The 24863-nt window shown below is 47.4% G+C and overlaps 1 protein-coding gene across 1 annotated transcript in view; it reads left to right on the forward strand.

The window, feature by feature from the left end:
* Nucleotides 1-3039: 3039 nt before the first annotated feature.
* Nucleotides 3040-24863, forward strand: part of foxp2 (forkhead box P2) — a gene marked incomplete at both ends in the record, with an annotated part of 69087 nt that continues 47263 nt past the window's right edge. The window contains 5 exon segments of the mRNA XM_080754241.1: nucleotides 3040-3051; nucleotides 8189-8326; nucleotides 14912-15001; nucleotides 20111-20309; nucleotides 22865-23291. Of these exon segments, the coding sequence (XP_080610367.1) occupies nucleotides 3040-3051; nucleotides 8189-8326; nucleotides 14912-15001; nucleotides 20111-20309; nucleotides 22865-23291 (866 nt within the window).

Raw genomic sequence — 24863 nt, forward strand, 5'->3', positions numbered from 1 at the left:
GCATTGTGTCGGCCCGCTTTCTGCACAATGGACCTGGGATGAAGCCTGGTGTTCTTCCCTCTCTCTCTCTCTCTCTCTCTCTCTCTCTCTCTCTCTCTATCTCTCTCTCTATCTCTCTCTCTCTCTCCCTTTCCCTCTCCCTCTCTCTCCCTCCCTCTCTCTCTTTGTTTGGAGCAGCGGTTGAAATGAAGATGATTATCACCCATCACCCGGCTAAAAAGCTAATGAAAGCGCAAAAGCCACTTCCTGACTTCATTTACAGCTTTTTTTTTAATTTTTAGTCCTCGTCTGTTTATAGGGAAGGCAGTTTTTTGCGTTGCACAGCACAGAGCTGTTAGAAAACACGTCATTGTTTGTCTGCCGGTGAACGGCCCGGTGACCGCTTACAGTTTTGACCACATGGGATAGAAAAAAAATGGAATCTTGGATGTTACTCATGAGGCCATTTGCACTTTTTTAGGCCGTCACGGTGTTACAGCTATACGCATAGACGTCGCGCTTATGGAGTTTGTGTTTACATTTCGTCGCACACGACTGCTTTTCCCTCCCCCCCTTAAAATCCAAATCAAGCATCCAATTAATGCTCTTAATGCTCTTCTCCATTGTCACGGTCGCCCCGGCGCAAAACCGAGGGGTGACTGCAGGGGTAATTACTTACCCCACCGATGCACCTTCAAGGGTTAATAACGCTGAAGGTGTAAGCAACCGCATTTGCATAATTACACACAGGACTGTTTGATTTGGCACCTTTTGACGGCTTTTGTCTGGCGAGCTAGCCTCGCCTTTTATTGCGCTGCTGCGCCTCTTCAGGGCTTTTCTGTGTGTATGCGTGTGTTTCTTTTTCTGGAAGACGGGTGTACAGAAAAAGAGATGTGCCACAACATCCTTAGACCCAGTCTCCTCCTTCCCTTCCACCTTTATTTATAATATCGTCGTTGTCGGGTGGAAACCTCGTATCTCCAAGTTTCAAATGTGTACGTTATTTCGCAAAAGTAAAGCCCTGCTTCATCATACAAGGCCGTCGCACAAAAGTAGTGAAAGCAGCTGATCTACAAGCACACAACGCCTCGCGGTGCGAGGCGTTGTGTGCTTGTAGATCGGCTGCTTTCACTAGTTTAAATCATTTTTAAAATGATAAATGCAAAACGAACGGTTTTGGACATACAAGGTTTCCATCCGACAACGACGATATGTAGCTCTGCGACACCGTATGCAACAAAATATATAAACAGTGGTGGAAAGTACACTACTGTACATTTATTTAAGCACTGTACTTAAGTACAATTTCGAGGTATTTGTACTTTACTTGAGTATGTCCAATTTCCAATACTTTCACTTCTACTCCACTACATCTCGGATCATAATATTGTACTTTTACTTCCACTACATTTATTTGAACACTTTAGCTACTAGTAACTTTGTAGATTTAAATTATTATAAAAAAAACATACATCTTCAGACCACTTCAGCCCTATATACATTTCAGCCTGAGCTTGTAGATCGGCTATTTACAAAAGATGTTTGTACATTTGAAAACTTGAAATGGGACATCCTGCGTACTGAGTACTTTTACTTTTGGTAGTACATTTTGATACCAATACTTTTGTACTTTTACTCAAGTACATTTTGAATCCCGGACTAACAGAGTATTTCTACATTGCAGTATTGATACTTTTACAGAATTTGGTCCGACGTCACCCCTGCTTCCACCGTTATTTATATGTAGCTCCGCGACACCGCGCGCAAACCAAGGTACAAACTCGGGCTTGGGATAGCGGCTCCCCCATCCCCACCCCACCCCACCTCCTTCCTTCCCTCTCAGAACCTAATGAACAATGGGAAAGGCAAGGATTTGTTTGAATATGAATATGAATGTGGCGAGGAGCCTCTGCGCGTCGCGCCGCCGCCGCCGCCGCTGAAGGCTGACCTTCAGCTGTGATTCTCAGTTCATCAGGATTAGTCAAGGCGGGCGATCAGGAGCCACTAATGCATAATGACTTCTAAAATGAAAAATGTGTAGTGACCATGCAAATGTCTCGGCTAATCAAAGAGGGGGGGGGGGGGTGGGGGGGGGAGAACCTGGGGTGGGGGGAGAGGTGTGTGTGTGCAGGGGCGTCACACCAAATTCTGGGCCCTGGGTACAAGGATTCACTGCGGGCCCTCCCACGAATGTTAACTATTGAAAAATAGCAGGTATACAAGCTCACAGCGCGGCACCGAGTGCCGCGCTGTGAGCTTGTAGATCTGCTATTTTTGAGAAATCGTGAAAATGTGTGCAAGAAACCTATGTCAAGGACCCCCAAGATGATATGTATTTGGCCACGGACCCCGATCTCAAAATATTTTGTTCCAGGGACACCCCCAGAAGCAAAATTTGAGTTACAAATGTTCGCTTAAAAAATACATATATTCAAAGATTTGCACACATTTTCACGACTTTTCAAAAATAGCAGATCTACAAGCTCGCAGCGCGGCACTCGGTGCCGCGCTGTGAGCTTGTATATCTGCTATTTTTCAATAGCTAAAGTTACTATAGGGCCCCTCCAACTTGGGCCCTAGTAACTCAGTCCCACTTTCCTACCCCTTGTGACGCCCCTGTGTGTGTGTGTGTGTGTGTGTGTGTGTGTGTGTGTGTGTGTGTGTGTGTGTGTGTGTGTGTGTGTGTGTGTGTGTGTGTGTGTGTGTGTGTGTGTGTGTGTGTGTGTGCGTGCGTGCGTGCGTGCGTGCGTGCGTGCGTGCGTGCGTGCGTGCGTGCGTGCGTGCGTGCGTGCGTGCGTGCGTGCGTGCGTGCGTGCGTGCGTGCGTGCGTGCGTGCGTGCGTGCGTGCGTGCGTGCGTGCGTGCGTGCGTGCGTGCGTGCGTGCGTGCGTGCGTGCGTGCGTGCGTGCGTGCGTGCAGAGGTGCTGGTGGGCGTCGAGGGGAGGAGAGCGCTAAACAAGGACATGTCATGGCCTGATAGAGAGAATGAGAGACGGAGAGAGAGAGAGAGAGAGAGTATGGGGAAGGATGGAAGGAGGAGGTCGGTGAGGAAGTAAGAGACATGGCACGGAAAGTAATCAAGGCAGCTTGATTATAGGCGACGATGAGGACAGGAATGTCTTACTGGCCCCATGACACCCTGTCTGATGCCTGATTTATATTAAGTCACGCAGGTGTCGTCATGCACTGAAAATAGCGGATCTTCAAGCATTATCAGCTTGTAGATCTGCTGTTTGTTTTTTGTTTTTTTTGCGTGCGACACCCATGTGCGGCTGCGGACATCTAAATCAGGCAGGGCGCGAAGCTATGCCGTTCAACACCAGCTCTGTGCTAAACACTGACATGATTAACGTCATGGAGGGGACTTTACGGCACACTGCAGATTGTCTTAAATCGCAAATCCGACTGAGGACAATCTAGCAGCTTTTGTTTTTAAAACTGTGTTGAAACAATTACTGGTATAAAGTTGGAGAGAGAAAGAGAAACAAAAGCAAAACCTGCATTGTAGAACCAATCCAAAGTCTTTAAGAGGGTCCTCCATACTGCGTTGGTGCCATGATTGGTTTCCAAAAGCAGCAGGGAACGGCGTGGGTTAATTGTGCCTCTCGCTAGTACCTTACATTTGCCGATCCTTAGGTGGAGATCTCCGACCATCTGGCATCATTTTTTTAAATGTTTTTCAGGGAAGGGACATTACGTTATTTATCTGAGCACCTACTGTACATACCGTTCATACAAAGTCACAATAACTTAGATTGAGAGCATAGATTGTCCATATATGGTCGACTCGTTAATGTACTCATGTATACAGTATGCCTGCTGGCAACAGTGATAGCCTCTTCCTCTGATCTGGCGGTTATGTGGGTTGCAAGACAACCCAGGCCGCTTCTTAACCCCCTCACCAGACCCCCATGTTTGCACAGACTTTTAAAAGGGAAGGAAAAACCGCGATGTACATAAATAACACACACTTCTCTTTGGGTCAAAATAATGAAATGAAAAACCAAAACAAACAAAGCAAGACTACTTCTAGAGTGGAAGCCCCTAATCAAATTGTGGGAAAACGGCATGCCAGTGGTTATCATAAAGTCGTTGCCTCACCGATTCATCATAAGAATGTTCCACTCTCCACGGCAGGTGAATCTCAGTCCACCATAATATCTACCAGAGCTTTCAGCCAGCTTGCTTTCCAAACTCGCTGGAAAGTCGAAACCAAAACAAACCTTTTAACAGTGCTCTGCTCTCACTGTTCCATTCTTAAGTTTGAGGGGCGTGAGGAGATATTGTATCTGCGTGTATATATATATAAACGTTACTGAGCCTCTCCCCCTGTTACCGTGGGATGTGCACAGACAATCAAAAGACCAAAACAATGAGAGACGGAGCCTATCTTTCCTATTGACCGGCGTGCTCTGAAGTTGCTTGCCACGCGCCGGGGTTAGGCTGCCGTATAAGCGTTTGGCTGCAGTATTTTTGTTTTGTTTTGGCAAAGTTCTTCTATTATGGTCTTGACAGCTCTCATTTTTAATGATTGGTGGGAAAGAAAAAAAACGGCTTGTTGGCGGATAGCGGGCGAGAACTGTGCCTCTGGCTGCTTTTTGAGAGCAACGGAGAGAAGTAAAAAAAAAACAACAACACTCAACTGCGAAAGGAAGGGAGAAAAAAAAGCTTCCCTCATAACGTCACTGTCGGGCAGAAACCTCGTATCTCCAAGTTTCAAATTTGTATGTTTTTTCGCAAAGTAAAGCCCTGCTTCATCATACAAGGCCGTCGCACAAAAGTAGTGAAAACAGCAGAACGCCTCGCGTTTGCGAGGCGCTGTCCGTGCTTGTAGATCGGCTGTTTTCACTAGTTTGAATAATTTTTCCACCCGACAACGACGATATACAGAACTGCTCGATGCTCCCATCTTGTCCACACTTCCTCCTTTCCCTGCCGCCGTGATGGGGAGAGCAGTCTCTGTCTTCCTCTCTCTCTGTACGGGCGCCATCCCCCCACCCCCCCCCCTGACGTCACCCGAAGCGACCCCACCTCCCTCCCTCCCCCAAGCGCGTGCCGAGCAAAATCACGGCGGCTGTAGTGCGCCTGCTCCCATCGACGAGCCGAGCGCGCTCCCGTGACGTTGTCGCGTCCGTTTCTGTGTCTGTGCCCAGGGGGTGTGGCAGGCAGCCGGGTTTTCGGAGTGCGGGCGGGCGGGTGGGTGGGGCTTCTAAATAAGGTCTTGTGTATTTTTGAATCCTTCACTCCTGTCTGGGAATCTGGGAGCTAAAAAAAAAAAAAAAACAAGGACCTAAAAAAAAAGAAGAAAAAATAGAGAAGAAAAGAAAAACTGGCACCCATCTGCCCTTCAACGTCTCTCCTCCAGTGAGCCGGGGGGCCACAGGAGGCTCCGCTCCGGCACTCCGCTCCGGCACTCCGCTAGCCCTCGGTCACCAATTACCAACGCTCCAGCGGAGCACGCCAACCACCGTGGCACCAGGCCTTGACGCGCAGGGGCGTCACAAGGGGTAGGAAAGTGGGACTGAGTTACCAGGGCCCAAGGTGGAGGGGCCCTAGTAACTTTATCTATTGGAAAATAGCAGATATACAAGCTCACAGCGCTGCGAGCTTGTAGATCTGCTATTTTTGAAAAGTCGTGAAAATGTGTGCAAATCTTTGAATGTGTACTTTTTAAGCGAACATTTGTAACTCAAATTTTGCTTCTGGGGGGGGGGGGGGGGGGGTCCCTGGAAAGAAATATTTTGAGATGGGGGTCTGTGGCCAAATACATATCATCTTCGGGGTCCTTGACATGAAAATGTTTGAGCACCACTGACATGGAAACATAAGTTTCTTGCACACATTTTTCACGATTTTTCAAAAATAGCAGATCTACAAGCTCGCAGCGCGGCACTCGGTGCCGCGCTGTGAGCTTGTATATCTGCTATTTTTTAATAGTTAACATTCATGGGGGGCCCCGCAGTGAATCCTTGTACCCAGGGCCCAGAATTTGGTGTGACGCCCCTGTTGACGCGCGTGTCTCTGACGCTGTGTTTTCTCTCTCCCCCTCTCTCTCTCTCTCTTTTTCTCTTTCTCCATTGCTCTCCTTTTCTCCTCTCCCTCCGTCTATCAATTCCCTCCCACGCTCGCTTTCGCCTCTCCTCGTTCTCTCTCTTTTTTTCCCCTCTCCTCTCCTCTCCTCTCCGCCATCCCTCCCTCCCTCCCTCCCTCCCTCCATCCGTCTGTTCGTCCGTCCATCCATCCTCCTCACCCCCCCCCCCCTCTCTCTCTCTCTCTCTCTGCCGCCCATCCTCTGTTCCTTCCTATTTTTATTCCTCCCTCCCTCCCTCCGTTCCTCCTTCGCACCTCTCCCTCACTCGTGTCACTCTCTCCACGCATCTCCGTGGAGATACCTTGCGCTCCTCCCCCCCTCTCTCCCTCTTTCTCCCCCTCTCTCTCTCTCTCTCTCTCTCTCTCTCTCTTTCTCTCTCTCTCTCTCTTCCTTCCCTCCATACCTCTGTCTGTCTGTCTCTCTGTCTTCCTCCGTCTCTCGTGCGTCCATGTCTCTAATGTCCTCACCCCTCTCTCCCCCTTTCGCCCCCTATGCCTCCCACGCTGGACTCTCTCGCCAGTGGTGTAAAGTAACTAAGTACTTTTACTTGAGTAATGTACTGAAGCACACTTTTGAGGTATTTGTACCTTACTTGAGTAGTTCCAATTTCCAATACTTTTACTTCTACTCCACTACATCTCGCATCCAAATATCGCACTTTTACTCCACTACGGTTATTGGAAAGGTGTTACTTTGCAGATACAAATTATAATATCATAATACATAATACATAAACCACTTTAGCCCTAATTTATATGTCGGCTCTTTGAAAATAGCCGATCTACAAGCTTGTGAGCTTGAAGATCTGCCATTTTCAAACATTTTGTACTTTTACTTTTGGTACTTTAACAACATTTTGATGCCAACACTTTTGCTCGAGTACATTTTGAATTCCAGACTTTTACTTGTAACGGAGCATTTCTAGAGCATTCAGAACGTGTACACATTATAGTGTATTATTATTTATGCTTTAACTATTGAAAAATAGCAGATCTACAAGCTCACAGCGCGGCACCGAGTGCCGCGCTGCGAGCTTGTAGATCTGCTATTTTTGAAAAATCGTGAAAATTAGAATTTTGACCCGATTCTATAAGTGTCTTTTGAATCCTTCTAAGGTTTTTTGGAAAAACCCATGTTTCTATGTCAGCAATCTGGCCAGCAATCTGGCTAGCCATCTTGAGAGACTACTATGTCAGTGGTTCTCAAACCTTTTCATGTGAAGGACCCCCCAAATTATATTTATTTGGCCACGGACCCCCATCATTTTACTTTTGGTACTTTAACTACATTTTGATGCCGACACTTTTGCTCGAGTACATTTTGAATTCCAGACTTTTACTTGTAACGGAGCATTTCTAGAGCAGTATTCAAACTCTCCCTCCCTCCCTGCGTGTGTGTCCCCACAGGTCCCGGTGTCGGTGGCCATGATGAGTTACCAGGGCCCAAGTTGGATGGGCCCTAGTAACTTTAGCTATTGAAAAATAGCAGATATACAAGCTCACAGCGCGGCACCGAGTGCCGCGCTGCGAGCTTGTAGATCTGCTATTTTTTGAAAAGTCGTGAAAATGTGTGCAAATCTTTGAATGTGTACTTTTTAAGCGAACATTTGTAACTCAAATTTTGCTTCTGGGGGTCCCTGGAACGAAATATTTTGAGATGGGGGTCCGTGGCCAAATAAATATCATTTTGGGGGTCCTTCACATGAAAAGGTTTGAGAACCACTGACATAGTAGTCTCTCAAGAACAGACTAACTGAGCTCCAGTTAAATGAAAAGGACCTTTTCTTTGACGATGGCTGGCCAGATTGTTGACATACAAACATAGTTTTTTTCAAAAAATCTTAGAAGAATTCAAAAGACACTTATAGAATCGGGTCAAAATTCGAATTTTCACGATTTTTTCAAAAATAGCAGATATACAAGCTCACAGCGCGGCACCGAGTGCCGCGCTGTGTGAGCTTGTATATCTGCTATTTTTTTATATTTAAAGCATAAAATATTGCGTCATAATGTGTTCAGGCCTAAATGGGCTAGATTAGCAGTATTGATACATTTACTAAAGTATAAAACGTGACATACTCTCCCTCTCCCTCTCCCTCCCTCCGTGTGTGTCCCCACAGGTCCCGGTGTCGGTGGCCATGATGAGTCCCCAGGTGATCACTCCTCAGCAGATGCAGCAGATCCTCCAGCAGCAGGTGCTGTCGCCCCAGCAGCTCCAGGCGTTGTTGCAGCAGCAGCAAGCCGTCATGCTGCAGCAGGTACACGCACGTACACACACACGCACGCGCGCGCGCGCGCAGCCGCGCACGCAGGGGCGTCACACCAAATTCTGGGCCCTGGGTACAAGGATTCACTACGGGCCCCCCATGAATGTTAAAGGTGATACACCATGAAATTTCACTTTTCCTATTTTAAAACCTTTTTTTGGGGTCCCACTAGCACCTTCTATCCTCACAAAGTCCCATTTCTGACCGTTGTGTCTTTCTCTGGTTTGAGAAGGCGAAGGTTAAAAGTATCCCACGGGTTCTCAAAACAGGCTGTCCAGATTTTCTGCCGATTGTGACGTCATCTGCCGATTGTGACGTCATCATAAATAAAAAATAAATAAAAACATTTTTTTTTCAAAAACATTTTTTTCCAAAAAGATTTTTTTTTTGGGGGGGGCGCAGTTCAGACCAAAGGTGGTACTGCAGCTGAAATACTCTGAGAGCCATTCAAAAATGAGAGAGGCTCTCTATTCAGGAGTGGTAATTTAGCCTCAAACCTTTTGAAAAACGTTTTTGGGACATAAACAATATGACATAAATACTTTTTAAATGCATGGTGTATCACCTTTAACTATTGAAAAATAGCAGATATACAAGCTCACAGCGCGGCACTGAGTGCCGCGCTGCGAGCTTGTAGATCTGCTATTTTTGAAAAATCGTGAAAATATGTGTGCAAGAAACCTATGTCAAGGACCCCCAAGATGATATGTATTTGGCCCACGGACCCCGATCTCAAAATATTTCGTTCCAGGGACCACACCCAGAAGCAAAATTTGAGTTAGAAATGTTCGCTTGAAAAATACACATATTCAAAGATTTTTCACACGTTTTCACAACTTTTTAAAAATAGCAGATCTACAAGCTCGCAGCGCGGCACTCGGTGCCGCGCTGTGAGCTTGTATATCTGCTATTTTTCAATAGATAAAGTTACTAGGGCCCCTCCACCTTGGGCCCCGGTAACTCAGTCCCACTTTCCTACCCCTTGTGACGCCCCTGCACGCACGCACGCACGCACGCACGCACGCACGCACACCCCAGCAGACGTAGGAGGTCGCTGTCCCAGTGGCAGCAGCCTTGTCACGTTGCAAGCAGGTACACAATCACACCTTGGTGCACACACACATACAAACACACACACACACATTGACACTTATACACGCGTGTATACACACACACACACACACACGCACGCACGCATGCACGCGCACACGCACACGCACACACACACACACACACACACACACACACACACACACACACACACACACACACACACACACACACGTCAACACATGCCAGTGGAGGCAAGTCCTGTTCAGTTGGCCTGCAGCTGCAAACAAACAGTCATGCACCTAGATGCATGCGCGCGCACGCACACACACACACGCACGCACGCACGCACGCACGCACGCACGCACGCACGCACACACACACACACACACACACACACACTCAAACACACACGCTCTCCTACTATAGATACACATCTCAACGCAAGAATTCACCCAGACAAACACAGAGAACCGGGTTCCAGTAGCAACAGTCGGTACACAGTAGCATATATATATATACCGGGTGTATTTATAGAAGCATGAAACACACGCCGCCACCTATAGATTTACGGATGGCCGTTTTCCTATCTTTTCTTTTTTTTTCTTTTTTTATGGTCAACGGTGAAGAAGAACTTCAGTTCATTAGTAATGACTGTTACAAATGAATCTGGGAACCATCTGGGAACACTTTGGAAACCTCCCTAAAAATCCACACAACGAGACTCTATAGTTTCTCTAAGTCAGTGGTTCTCAAAGTGGGTTCCTTACCCATTCAGAAAGGGTACACATTATAGTGTATTATTATTTTATGCTTTAACTATTGAAAAATAGCAGATCTACAAGCTCACGGCGCGGCACCGAGTGCCACGCTGCGAGCTTGTAGATCTGCTATTTTTGAAAAATCGTGAAAATTAGAATTTTGACCCGATTCTATAAGTGTCTTTTGAATCCTAAGGTTTTTTGAAAAACCCATGTTTCTACGTCAGCAATCTGGCTAGCCATCTTGAGAGACTACTATGTCAGTGGTTCTCAAACCTTTTCATGTGAAGGTACCCCCAAAATTATATTTATTTGGCCACGGACCCCCATCTCAAAATATTTAGTTCCAGGGACCATCCAGAAGCAAAATTTAAGTTACAAACGTTCGCTTTGAAAATACATAATTCAAAGATTTGCGCACATTTTCACGGCTTTTTCAAAGTCGTGAAGTCGCGGCACCGAGTGCACGCAGCGCGGCACTCGGTGCCGCGCTGTGAGCTTGTATATCTGCTATTTTTCACTGGTTAGAGCATTCAATAATTCTAGGCCTAAATGGGTTAAGGGGAACTCTAAATTGACCCGTACAAGTCTGTAACTCTGACAGTGTACAAATGGAACCAAATGAGCTACAAATGAATCCATTTTCAGCTCGGTTTGAGTCTCGAGTGGAGTTTGTTCATCATACCAAATGACAGGTTGTTTGTCGTGCACGCCATGAGGGCCGGGTACCCAAACATAAACAACAACGCAGGCCGAAAAATGCGGGTTTTTCACGGGAAATTATTCATTTTACGGTGGCAGAACCGTTTAGGCGTAATATAATAGGGTTTATATAAAGCATGATGTATTAATCTTACGTTGGGAAAAAGTTCTTTCACAGTTACTCAAATCTTTCCTACACAAACTAGACTGCTCCCGTTCAACCGTTGGGATTTCAATAACTTAGCAGTACAGTCTGCGCTTTTATCACACATTACGTGGACAAAATAAGAAAGTTGATCTAAAAAAAAGGCTTTTACTGTGTTTTTTTATTTGTTTTTTTAATCAAAGACTGTGTCTACGTTTATATGTCAAAAACATATAAATAAGGCCAAACAGTATCCAGGTCTTCATATGCAGTAGGCAACCATCTTCCGTGTGTGACAAACACACACACACACGTACACAAGCACACATGCACACGCGCGCACACGCACACATGTAGCGTGAGTCAGTGCTGTGGCACTTGTAACCTATATCCTCATTGCCAACTCACCAGCAAGTGTGTGTGTGTGTGTGTGTCCTTGACACACTTAACCAGGAGGAAGCTGGAATTGACGTGCTTGTTCCCGTCACCTCTAATTAACCGCTTTTGGCACAACAACGGTTCAATTCCCCTGACAGACATCCGTCATGGGAGTCCTGGTAGTCGCGGGGGGGGGGGGATTCTGATGGATAACAGAAAACGGGATGATTGATGACGGATGATGAAATATGACACCCCCCCGCCCCCCCCCCCAAAAACAATTCTGCTGAGTCTGCTGTGTCAAAGTTGAAAGGGCGTCCTCTTGTGTTCAGAGGACTTGATTAAGCGAAAGAGAAATTGCTTAATTAGGTATGGTAGTGGTTTTGCGATTAATTTTCCCCCTTTCGTCGTTAACAAGTCCACGGGCTTTCTGGGTTTGATTGCCATCTCGTCGCAGCAGGTGTTTTTTTTTTTTTTTTTACTTTTTCTTTTTTTCGAGAACACAGCCCATCGTCCGTCTGTCTGCGGCCTCGACAGAACGGGGAGGGGAGGGGGGGGGGGCACCTGCGCTAACGCATCGGCTTCCAATCCGGCTAACGACCTGTGGCGCGTGTCACCTGCTTTTCGCTAACTGCTCGTCCCCGTGTCATTTTCTGCCGGAACACTTTATTTTGGCGCCGAGCCTCATGGCCGACACATGTCCAAGTGGAAACCCCCGCACATGCCTTACGTTTTTCTGCAAAACCGCCAAAGTGGCGACGTGTCATTTAGCGTGCTGTGAATCGTGGGGGGGTGGGGGGGGGGGGGGGGGGGGGGGAGCTGTAGTTGAATCATAACTCAAGCACCACTACCGTTAAGCGAACAGGAGTCAGAAGGGTGAGAGCATCCTCATTTAGCACGAAGCCAAGTGGCGTTGTTGATGTACGGTGATTAAAGGCGATTAGAAACAAGAGTTATGAAACACGTCGCAATTGCCCCGGTGACTCCTATTAATTTTGCATTAGCGGTTGCTGTGTTTTCCCGCGGTAACTACCAAAGTAATTTACCAAAAAAACTGAGGGTGGGTGGGTGGTGCGACTACAACCGGCCTTGTGATGCTGGAGGCTGAGGGGGAAAAAGCATCTAATTAGAAACTTGTCTTGGATGCAAGAGGAACATTGTGGTTCTCCACTGGGCCCCTCTCATCACACCATGTGTATTTAGGCCTAGAATTATTGAATGCTTTAACCAGTGAAAAAGTCGTGAAAATGTGTGCAAATCTTTGAATAGGCCTATATGTATTTTCAAAGCGAAAGAGAGAGAAACTGGCTTCTGGGTGGTCCCTGGAACTAGATATTTTGAGATGGGGGTCCGTGGCCAAATACATATCATTTTGGGGGTCCTTCACATGAAAAGGTTTGAGAACCACTGACATAGTAGTCTCTCAAGAACAGACTAACTGAGCTCCAGTTGAAGTGAAAAGGACCTTTTCTTTGACGATGGCTGGCCAGATTGCTGACATAGAAACACAGGTTTTTCAAAAAACCTCAGAAGGATTCAAAAGACACTTATACTGTAGAATCGTGTCAAAATTCAAATTTTCACGATTTTTCAAAAATAGCAGATCTACAAGCTCGCAGCGCGGCACTCGGTGCCGCGCTGTGAGCTTGTATATCTGCTATTTTTCAATAGTTAAAGCATAAAATAAATGGGTTAAAGGGTAAATCCTATAGCTGGTTTCGTAGTTTGTTTTCTAAGTCAGGTTAAAAACTACAGGCCTGCATAAGACTGACCTCATGGTACATTGTGATGTAAGCAACACAGCTGCAACTAATCAAATGAATAATGGGCTGTGTTAGATTTGCATCGACACTACTATTGAACCCTACGGCAAGGGTCTTCAACAGGGGGTCCGGGGGGTCCTAGGGGGTCCTCAGAGTTACTATAGGGGATCTTCCAAATCTTTGTGTGATAGAAACTTTTGTCTCCTTTTTTTATATTAACCACGTGAACCCTAGTGTCCTTATTCTGAGAATTTTAGCCACAAATATTAGACAGCTCACAGCACGAGGCGTTGTGAGTGTGTAGATCAGCTATTTTTGGCAAAGAGGTTTGGTGTAGAGGGGGAAAAGAGCAGACCAAGTACATAGTGAAAGGTCAACTTTATTAAGTATTGACAGTCAAAGTTAAATATCTGAAAACACAAATTGACATGAATCCAAAACACACTGATGATTGTGCTGTAAAACAATGAAACTATATGGAATCTATGAAAAAGGTTGTGGGGGTCCCTGCTTCATCTCTCTCTCAACAAAGGGGTCCTTGACCTGAAAATGTTGAAGACCCCTGGCCTACAGTAAAGAACTACTATTGAATCAGTGTAGGCCCTTTAACACACAATTACCCCCTTGGCCCACAACTCGCAATGTACCCAACATTAGCGGTTGTCATGCCGGTTGCCATGTTTTGCGTGGCCGTTCCCAGATAAGCGAGGCTAGGGTCTCGTTCTGCTCCTAGTGCCAAGGAGGGCCACGTGAAGTTCACATGAAACAAACCAGAGAGGGCCGCGCGGCTCTCCTCAAAGAGCCGCTGTGTAACGCATCAGCTTCAAGAAGGAGGCCGGAAACCCCTCGCGTGATTTAGCTGTGTTTATTTCCAGCGATGCCGCAGGACGCCGCCTCGCTCTGGCCCCGTCCGAGCGCATAGTTAACGTGATGAATTGTGGCCCCCTGCAGAATTGTACCAGACCATTAAAAGTCCATATGGACGCGACTGGGAGAAAGGGGGATGAGGCTTGCGTGCCAAAAACAGTAGACTAGAGGATGACGTGTTATTTATGGAGCTCGGGGATGCGATCCGTAAAAAAGTGACACGTGTTCTGCTGGCCGCGCCAGCCAAGGAAAACTATAGGCGGATGCCGTTGCTGTCGACCAGAAAATGTGGATCTCCCTATTTCAACTTTGTTGGGCCTTGGGTATTCACACTGTGTCTCATTGTGACGTGTTGTGGACGTTTTAGAAACACTTAGAGAGTGATAGTGGTTAAAGGGATATTCCACTTTCAAAAAAACTCTGCCTGGCATGGGTCTGCCTCCCCAGGCCCAGGGCCGCTCCCCACACACACCCATTGTAACTTCAAACTTCATTTTAAACAGGACAGCCCAAAATAGTCGATCCACAAGCGAGGCGTTGTGAGCTTGTAGATCGGCTATTTTGGGCTAAAGTTCACAAACTATGGACAATAGGGTTCAAGTGCAAAAAAGGTTTCTATCACTCAAAGATTTGGAGGACCCCTACGGAAGACTTTGATTCCACGCTCATGTCAGTAGCATGCATGTTATCGACATGCGAGTTGGAATCAAAGACCTCTGATGGTCAAGTATGTTTTAACTATTGACTGTCGATAGTATGTATTATTGGAAGTACAGCGATATGTATTCAGGAGGTGTCTTTTCTGTGTGTGTGTGTGTGTGTGTGTGTGTGTGTGTGTGTGTGTGTGTGTGTGTGTGTGTGCGTGCGTGTGCGTGTGCGTGTGCACGTGTGCGTGTGTGTGTTTGAGCAGCAGCACCTGCAGGAGTTCTACAAGAAGCAACAGGAGCAGCTGCATTTGCAGCTTCTACAACAACAGCACCCTAGCAAACAGGCTAAAGAGGTAAAACAACACACACACACACACGCACGCACGCACGCACGCACGCACGTGCACACTCAATTCACTCACACTGCACAATTGCTGATTTACAGAAAGGGAGGCGGAGACAAAAGGTCTTGCGTGCAACTCACTAATGAACTGATTGTGTGGTCTTGCGCACGCACAGCACGCACACACGCACGCACGCACGCGCACGCACGCACACGCACACACACACACACACACACACACACACACACACACACACACACACACACGGATCACTCCTAAAGTTAGAGAGTGCTGCTCATAAATCACATTGACAGGCAGCCATTGGACATTCTCTCTCTCTCTCTCTCTCTCTCTCTCTCTCTCTCTCTCTCTCTCTCTCTCTCTCTCTCTCTGTCTGTCAGACAGGAGTGGACGGGCGTGACAGCCTCAGCCATGTTAGCGTAGCATTGTGTATCGGCCCTTATAGCCCACCAGGGGTCCAAGTCCAGATAACGATATGAATGTAGGGCGCGTGATTAGAGGACAACTAGGATGTCACACAAGAGATACTCCGGGGGGGGGCACCCGCTGGCCTGGTGGTCAAGGCGCATACCACATACTAGGCTGTGATGCCTGCTGGCGTCGCCGGTTCGATTCCCGATCCGGACGACCTTTGCCACATGTCATTCCCCGTCTCTCTCCCCATTTCCTGTCAGTCTACTATCCTATCAAATAAAGGCATAAAAATACACACACCGGCATGGTGATACACACACTGGCAGGGTGATATGCCCCGGCAGGGTGATATGCCCTGGCAGGTTGATACGCACTCGGGAGATGCACTACGTACTATCAGGGAGACTATTCTGTTTCTTGTATTCTATATTTCTACTACTTTTCCTCTTCCTTCTTTTTCTTTTATATCGTCGTCGTCGGGCGGAAACCTTGTACGTCCAAAACCGTTTGTTTTGTATTTATCATTTTTAAAATGATTTAAACTAGTGAAAACAGCCGATCTGCAAGCACACAACGCCTCGCGCCGCGAGGCGTTGTGTGCTTGCAGATCGGCTGTTTTCACTATTAGTGCGACAGCCTTGTCTGATGAAGCATTGCTGTACTTTGCAAAAAAAAAACATACAAATTTGGAACTTGGAGGTACGAGGTTTCTGCCCGACAGCGACGATATGTCTCTCTTTGTCGTTCCTTGTCAATCTATAGCTGTTCTCTTTTTTTTCCCTTTGTTGACACCCGTCGTCATCTCTCTCTCTCTCCCTCTCCCCTTCCCTCTCTTGTCCAAGGCCATTATGCAGTCTCCTACAGGAAGCGCGGGCCCACCTCCCGGCGGCTTTGTTTCTGTTTGGAAATCTCGGATAGAATATATTTTTTCCCTTTCTTTCTTTCTTTCTTTCCTCTCCTCTCCTTTCTCAAAGGCCCCCGTCACCATCAAATATGGAATAGAAATTGCCCCTTATTTCTCCTGAGGCGAAAACCACCTTTCTCTCTTCCTTCCTCCACACCCACACACACACACACACACACACACACACACACACACACACACACACACACACACACACACACACACACACACACACACACACACACACACACAGTCCACAAGTCAAACCCCTCTATCCCATTATTCAGCCTGTTTTCCAGTGAGCGCATCAGAAGTTTTCCACACACATACTCTCGCGCACGCACACACACACACACACACACACACACACACACACACACACACACACACACACACACACACACACGCTCGCGCATACACACACACACACACACACACACACCGCCCCGGTCAGCTCTCACCCTTTGTCAGCCCAATGCCGCGATTCACGGTTCACGCGTGGGCAAACACGCTAGCTACATATGATGCTGTATGCACATATACATGTAGTGTGTACACACCGTGTGTTTACACTGTGTGACCGAATGAAATACCTCTGCTGTGTCTGCGAGGGGTGGAAAACGAGAGGAGAGGAGAGGAGAGGAGAGGAGAGGAGAGGAGAGGAGAGGAGAGGAGAGGAGAGGAGAGGAGAGGAGAGGAGAGGAGAGGAAAAGGGGCATGGAGGAGGAGAGGGAGAGAAGCGCTGGAGCTACACTTCCCCTTAAACAGCTCCCAAAAAAAATAAAGTATTAGCCCATTATGGGCCATTGTTTTTAATACTTTGGCTATTGAAAAAATAGCAGATCTACAAGCTGTGGATCTGCTATTTTGTGTATCTTTCTTAAAGCGAACATGTGTAACTCAAATCTTTGCCTCTTGGTGGGGTACCTGACGCATCATAATATTTCGAGACGGGGATCGGCCGGCCAAATACATAGGGGGTCCTTGACGTGGAAAAGTTTGAGAACCGATGACGTGTAGAAACGTGCGTTTTTTCAAAAAACTTTAGAAGACACTTATAAGAATCGGGTAAAAATATATTCAAAGACTTAAATCGTCACTGTCGGGCAGAAACCTTGTATCTCCAAGTGTCAAACTTGTAGTTGTTTTCGCAAAGTAAAGCCCTGCTTCATCACACAAGGCCGTCGTTGTGTGCTTGTAGATCTGCTGTTTTCACTAGTTAAAATCATTTTTAAAATGATAAATACAAAACAAACGGTTTTGGACATACAAGGTTTCCACTTTAAAATTGCACTTTAAAATTGCAACTTTTCAGGAATAGAAAGCCTGCAGTTTCTATAAGCTGGATTGGCAATCGATGATGTCACAAGACGATGGGTTTCTGACCTGACCACAGCCCTCCTCTGAAAAAAAAAAGAAAAAGAAAAGCTATTTTTGAGTGAGGACCAATTATATGAACATAGGTTGAAAAGTGGTGGAGTGCCCCTTTAAATAAATAAATAGCAGATCTACAAGCTCGTTGATATTATGATATTATATATATGCTATTTTTGAATAACCAAAGTGGTTGCGTTTCCCGGTGTGGCTGGGTTAGAATGAGTTCCTGAAACATTCACTGGAGTCTCTCTGCACACACAGCACTGTAGAGCCGCCCGCCCCGTTCACTGTGATATGACAACACCACTGTACTACCGTACACATCTACTGGAAACACCTCCCGTTCACCACCACTACCACAACAACAACAAATACTCACTGTCAGGGGCGTCGCACCAAATTCTGGGCCCCGGGTACAAGGATTCACTTCAATTCATTTTGTGCTTTAACTATTGAAAAAATAGCAGATCTACAAGCTCGCAGCTCGGCACCGAGTGCCGCTGCGAGCTTGTAGATCTGCTATTTTTTGAAAAGAAAATCGTGAAAATAGTCTTTGAATATTTCAAATCCTTCAAAGGTTTTTTTTTTTCTCGAAAAACCTATGTTTCTATGTCAGTGGTGCTCAAACTTTTTCATGTGAAGGACCCCCAAAATGATACGTATTTGGCCACGGACGCCCATTTCAAAATATTTTGTTCCAGGGACCACCCCCCCCCCCCAGAAGCAAGATTTGAGTTACAAATGTTTGCTTGAAAAATACATTATAGTCAAAGATTTTGCACACATTTTCACGACTTTTCAAAAAATAGCAGATCTAATTGAGCTTGTATATATCTGCTATGTTTCAATAGCTAAATAATGATCGAAGGCCCCTCTACCTTGGGCCCTAGTAACTCCCACTCCCCCCCACCTTGTGCCGCCCCTGCTCACTGCTGTGTGTGTCCCTAAGTGTGAGCATGTCAGTGCGTTCAGTGCTGCTGACAATAGCGTATAAATCACTTCACCACTCAGAGACAAAAAGCATTATTCTCTCTCTCTCTCCTTCTCTCTCTCCCCTGACTTGTTTTGCTGATCTGCTCGTGGGGTTTTGTTGTTGTTGTTGTTGTTGTTTTGCACTGCGGCTTACGCAACCGTCTGTCTGTCTGTCTGTGTGTCTGTCTGGAGCCGGCGATAAACAACTCTGCCAGGCAGAAGCACTGAGATTTGCGTGTGTGTGTGTGTGTGTGTGTGTGTGTGTGTGTGTGTGTGTGTGTGTGTGTGTGTGTGTGTGTGTGTGTGTGTGTGTGTGTGTGTGTGTGTGTGTGTGTGCGTGTGCGTGCGTGCGTGCACTAGTCCACCCCCTTTTCAGCTAAGTTGTAACAACCCATCAGCAGAGGCGAAGCAATTAACTAGCGGTGCTGTCTCTCTCTCTGTGTGTGTGTGTGCGTGCGCGTGTGTGTGTGTGTGTGTGTTTGTGTGTGTGCGTGCGTGCGTGCGCGTGCGTGCGTACGTGTTTGTGTGTTTTGGGGGGGGATGGATTATAGCCGAAGCCTGGTATCATATAAAATCATCGTGTCCCTCGTACACGCTGACAGGCAAACAAACACGGCTAGTGTACCACCCGTGCAGTATGTGTGTGTGTGTGTGTCGCATGTTATGTCACAGACAGCACCGTGCAACAGCCAACCCCCCCCCCCCCCCCCCCCGCCCCCCCTCAAAACAAAAATAAGGACAAGCTTAGTGTGGGAGAGAGGGAGAGAGAGAGAGGGAGGGGAGAGTTCAGACAGAACTAGGAGCAGGAGGAAAAGGATAACAAAAGACACACAGAGAGAGAGAGAGAGAGAGAGAGAGAGAGGAGACAGAGCAATAGAGGCTTCGCCGAGGTCACGTCAACCTCTCTCTATCACCATCTCACTAAGGATGGGTCAATAAGCGATATTATCGTTTATAGTGATAAAAAAAACACTCAGGATAATCGTATCGTGGAGATTTAATTTATCGTGATATCGTCCTCCGTCATGCACTGGGGTCAATTCACCTTTTATTTGCCGAGCTGCATATCCGGTATACCACTTAAACCCTCTATGATAGGTAAAACGTACTTCTAATATACGTACTTGATAGTCTTTTTTTTTCACTCTCTATCAAATGTCTTTGCCAAAAAATAGCCGATCTACAAGCTCACAGCTTGTGAGCTTTTTAGATTTTTTGGCAAATGTTCAGCCCCAGGATAATGGATTTTGATTATGACGATAATATCGTAAACCGCGATTTCTTTTTTCACAATACTCGTGATATGAAAGTTCATATCGTCCCATCCCCACATCTCATCTCTCTCTCTCTTCTCTCTGTTTTCTCTCCCTCTCCCTCTCCCTCCCTCTCCCTCTCTCTCTCTCTCTCTCTCTCTCTCTCTGTCTCTATAGCAGCAGCAGCAGCATCAACAGCTAGCGGCTCAGCAGCTGGTCTTCCAGCAGCAGCTCCTCCAGATGCAGCAGCTCCAGCAGCAGCAGCACCTGCTCAACATGCAGCGGCAGGGCCTGCTGTCGCTGCCCGGACCCCCGGCGGGGCCCGGCCCGGCCCCCGGCCAGGCCGCCCTGCCCCAGCAGAGCCTGCCCCCGCAGGGTAAGAACCAAAGAATGCACGCCCGACGTACCGACGTACGGGACGGGTGGATGAGTGTAATGATGTCGGCACGCCGGGCAAGGCCTGCGCCGTGCGCTTAAACGGATGTGCTCGAGTTAGGCGGAAGTGCTGCATTTAAGGGAATTTGCGGCGCAAAGTCTGTTTACATCCCCCGAGCGAAGAACAAGCCAAAATGGATCGTAGCTCTTAACTCGCTCTTAGGTTTCGTCGGTGTAACTTTGCCGGGAATCCGTGTTTTGTTTGGATGTTGTTTATCGCGAGCGCAAACCGAAGGAGTGGGAGAAGTAGAACGCCGAAACGTTTCAGCGTGGACTACGTTTGCAGGAACACCGCACTGCGAAAAAAAAAGACAACTTCCGGGGGAAATTCACACGGCGGAAGCCCCACCTTTCTAGGCACCCCCAGCCTTATGTGGCATCCAGGCTTTTCTCTTCGCTGGGCGAGTAAGGATGGGAACAAGGTTAGGATGTCAGGGGGTTGGCAGGAGGGATCGAAAGAGGGGGTCCGTGGGGGGAATGAGGGACGCAGAGAGAAGCTGGAGTCGGCTGACGCCGGCCCCAGTGGGGTTCAAACGATGGAAGAGTTATATTATGGAACACAGGGGCCCGTGGCAGTGGTGGATTTCCGGCGGTCCTCCGTCCACGTGCGTTCCGTGCCTTCGGGGGACTTTAGATGGGATTGGACAGGGGGACGATTGCGGGCGTGTGCTCTATCCCTGCGTTTTGCTATAGTCGGTCTGCGACTCTGCGTCCTCTGTTTCCATGTCTCGTTCGTCTGTCCAAAGTGGTCCTCATCCTGACTTTCTTTCCCTTATTGTCTGTCTGTCTGCCTTACTGTCTGTCTGTCTGTCTGTCTGTCTGTCTGTCTGTCTGTCTGCCTTATTGTCTGTCTGTCTGTCTGTCTGTCTGTCTGTCTGTCTGCCCTCCTCCTCATCAGTATGCTTTCCCGCTGCACACTTTGTCTCCCAATTCCGTCTGATTCTCTCCACATTATCTCTTAACCCATTTAGGCCTAGAATTAGAAGGATTCAAAAGACACTTATAGAATCGGGTCAAAATTCTAATGTTCACGACTTTTCAAAAATAGCAGATCTACGAGCTCGCAGCGCGGCACTCGGTGCCGCGCTGTGAGCTTGTATATCTGCTATTTTTCAATAGTTAAAGCATAAAATAATGATACACAAAATGTGTACCCGTTCTAAATGGGTTAATCTCCAATTCTCTCTTTCTCTGTCTGCCTGAATAAGGCGTCCTTTGTTTACCTCTGTTTGTCTCTCACTCTCTCTCTCTCTCTCTCTCTCTCTCTTGCTCTTTCGCTTTCAGCTCAGCTCTGCTTGGTGTTTGTTGTTTTCCACTCGCTGTCTTTATCCTCTCCTCTCCTCTCGTTCTCATGTCCTCCTCTCCTCCTCTCCTCCGGCTGTTGTTGTTGTTATTGTTGTTTACTGGCTTCTGTCTGAGAGCCAGGGGGACAAGAGGGGGAGGAGGAGAGAGGGGGGGGGGGGGGGAGAAAAGGACAAGGAGAGAGTGAGAGAGAGAGAGAGAGAGAGAGACGGCTCCATTTTCTCCTCCCGACAAGCCAAGTAAACACCTATGTTTTGTTGTTTTGTTTACCACTTAAAATGGCGGGAGGGTGAGAAAGCACAACAACAAAAGCAGGGGACGAGGAGGACTTGACGAGAAAATGGGATCAAAAGAAGCGCTAGAGAGAGAGAGAGCGGTTTAATTAAGTCAGGAGGCCCGCTCAACGCCTAAGCACATGCCAGGCCAGGTGAAGTCAGAGGAGACCAGACCTGAGAGGAGAGGAGAGTATTCCCTCTGTGTCAGGAGTGCAACATGTTAGCGAGGCGGAGGCCTTGAGCTGTGTGTGCATGGCTGCCATCGGATCCCTCGGGCCTTGGCCTGGAGTTTTGTAGCCTTGGACTGGCCCTAAAATGATGTGTCCTTGAGCACTGGGAATTATTTTTGGGTTAAAACTGGTTCCAGCTTGGTAGTTCCGGCCAAAGTGTAGTCTTGACCAAGCCTGGAATTTCATCATTTCAGGGGCAAGGCCACTTGGCCTTTGGTATCTATTTTTTGAGGGCACAAAGGCCAAATGCCAGGGCAGGAAGGCCATCAAACAAAACAAGATTTTAGTCCATTGAAACAGTCTGTTGACTTTAAGGGTTAGGGATTATAACCTAATCTCCAGTGAAATAGATAAATGGTGGTATTTACAATCTGATCCATGCTCAGCCCTGCACCAATCAAAGTCACTGGATTGGTTTAAAGATGGGGACTCGGGGGAGTTAAGACTTCAGAATCTCAACAAAAGACACTGGTGTTTACATGACAAGAAAGAGACACCGGTGTCTACTGTCTACATATTGACATGACAGAGACAGAGGATTGTGAATTGGGACGCTCCGCTTGCCATACATTCAGAGCATAGAAATGCATTTCCTAGATCAGATCCACAGAAAACAGCCAGGAAGTGATTTGGGACTCCATTATTGCTAACGTGCGATGTTTTGTGTTTCTCTTGTCTCTTCCCCGCAGCCGGGCTGAGCCCCGCGGAGCTGCAGCAGCTGTGGAAAGACGTCACCCGAGGAGGAGGTGGTGGCGGGGGTGGAGGAGGAGGAGGAGGCGGAGGAGGCAACGCCCACAGCATGGAGGACAACGGCATAAAGCACGGCAGCCAAGGAGGAGGAGCGGAGGGCGGAGCCGGCGCGGGCGGAGGCGGCGGCCTGGACCTGTCCACCAACAACAACAACAACAACAACTCGTCGTCCACTACCTCGTCCTCCTCGCTGTCCTCCATGTCGTCCTCGTCCAACAACCCCAGCGCCAAAGCCTCGCCGCCCCTCTCGCACCACCACCCCCACCACCACCACCACGGCCACGGCCACATCGCCAACGGACAGTCGCCCGCCCTCAACCACCGGCGAGAGCGGGAGCAGCGGGAGTTCAAGCGGGAGCGGGAGAGGTGAGCGGGGGACGTCTGAGGCACTTTTCTGACGAGCACTAAGAGTTGATCTACATGCTCACAACATGATCTACATGCTCACAACATGATCTACATGCTCACAACATGATCTACATGCTCACAACATGATCTAGATGCTCGCAACATGCTCGCAACGTGAGGCGTCGTGAGCATGTAGATCGGCTATTTTCACAATTTCTGCCTCTAATTCAGTTTCGGCTTCCCCCCTCTGATGGCTGCTCAGGTGGACAGGGTGCGAGCACATAGCCAGAGCCGGTAATCGAACCTGGGACCGTCTAGCTTCTACAGAACCCGTTCAGCTATGGTTTGCTTTGGATCTACGCCACGCCAACTGATTTGAACATACTCTTCGTTGATTTGATTTGTTGTGCGGTTCTTCGCATTGGGAATGGGAGTTCAATGGGAAACGTTAATATCAAGAACAACAGTTACAACACCCCTTGCTGAGCTGTGTTTATGTCGGGCCGGAAAGTTTTTCGTGCAAAACGAATGCTTGCAATGGATTCAGATTCATGAAAAAACCCTAGTTTGACCCCTCACAAGCATATTTATTTTGGTGTGTTTTATCCTGTATAGTTAATTTGATGGGACCCCAACTTTCAGCAGCTGTCACGGATTCTCCTAGGGAAACTGAATTTCAGTCTTTGTGAGATGTGTTACTAGACACCTTTACAAACACATTGGTGAAGAAATGTTTTGGTTAGGAATTTATTCCAGGACTTTTTAAGATATTCCCTTCCTAAGACTGCATGACCGCATATAGCCTACTGTATGTACGTTGTGCAATACGGAATTGCTCTCGGAGGAAACAAAGTAGTTACGCTTTAGCTGGCTAGCTAGTTCCAGTCAGTCAAACACATACTGTACAGACACACACACCGCGCCACAAAGAGCAAAGAGCCTCGCTAAGCTTGTTTATTTTGTCTTCTTGACATACAGTATCAGTACTCCGCTCTCCCACGTAGGGTATTTGTCCTCGTTTAGAGCAACATGAAATAAACACACACACACACACACACACACACACACACACACACACACAACATGGTGTTTTTTTTTCCATCAGGGATAAAAGCGTGTTTTGTTTGTTCAGTAGTTTATTAGTGGTAATACCCAGAACAACAACAACAACGAAACATATATAGTTCGAGTTCTTCCCAGGGGACTGTCTTGTGCTGTAAATCGCAGTTAACTTACATACAAATATCAAACGCCATGGAGAGGCGGGCATGCATGCACGTACAGTACACACGCAGGCAGGCATATTTACAACAAGCCTCTTTGGCAGCTGTAACCTGCTTGTACATGAAGTATTTAGTGCTTTCTCTCCCCCCCCCCCCTGTTTACCCCCCCCCCCCCCCCCCCCCCCCCCCCGTCTTTTGAAAATTACCTTGCCCGCCCGCTTGTCGTGTAAACAGAATACGCGATGCCTTGAGTGGCGTTTGGAGGATGTTTATCCTCATGATGCCGCCTTTTATGAACGTGCGGCGTGCCAAAAAAATTAATAAATACAAAAAAAAAACAAGAAAAAAAAAACACTTGACTGCTCGC

The sequence above is a fragment of the Nannobrachium achirus genome, assembly GCF_963921795.1.
Source record: "Nannobrachium achirus genome assembly, chromosome: 23".
NCBI lineage: Eukaryota > Metazoa > Chordata > Actinopteri > Myctophiformes > Myctophidae > Nannobrachium > Nannobrachium achirus.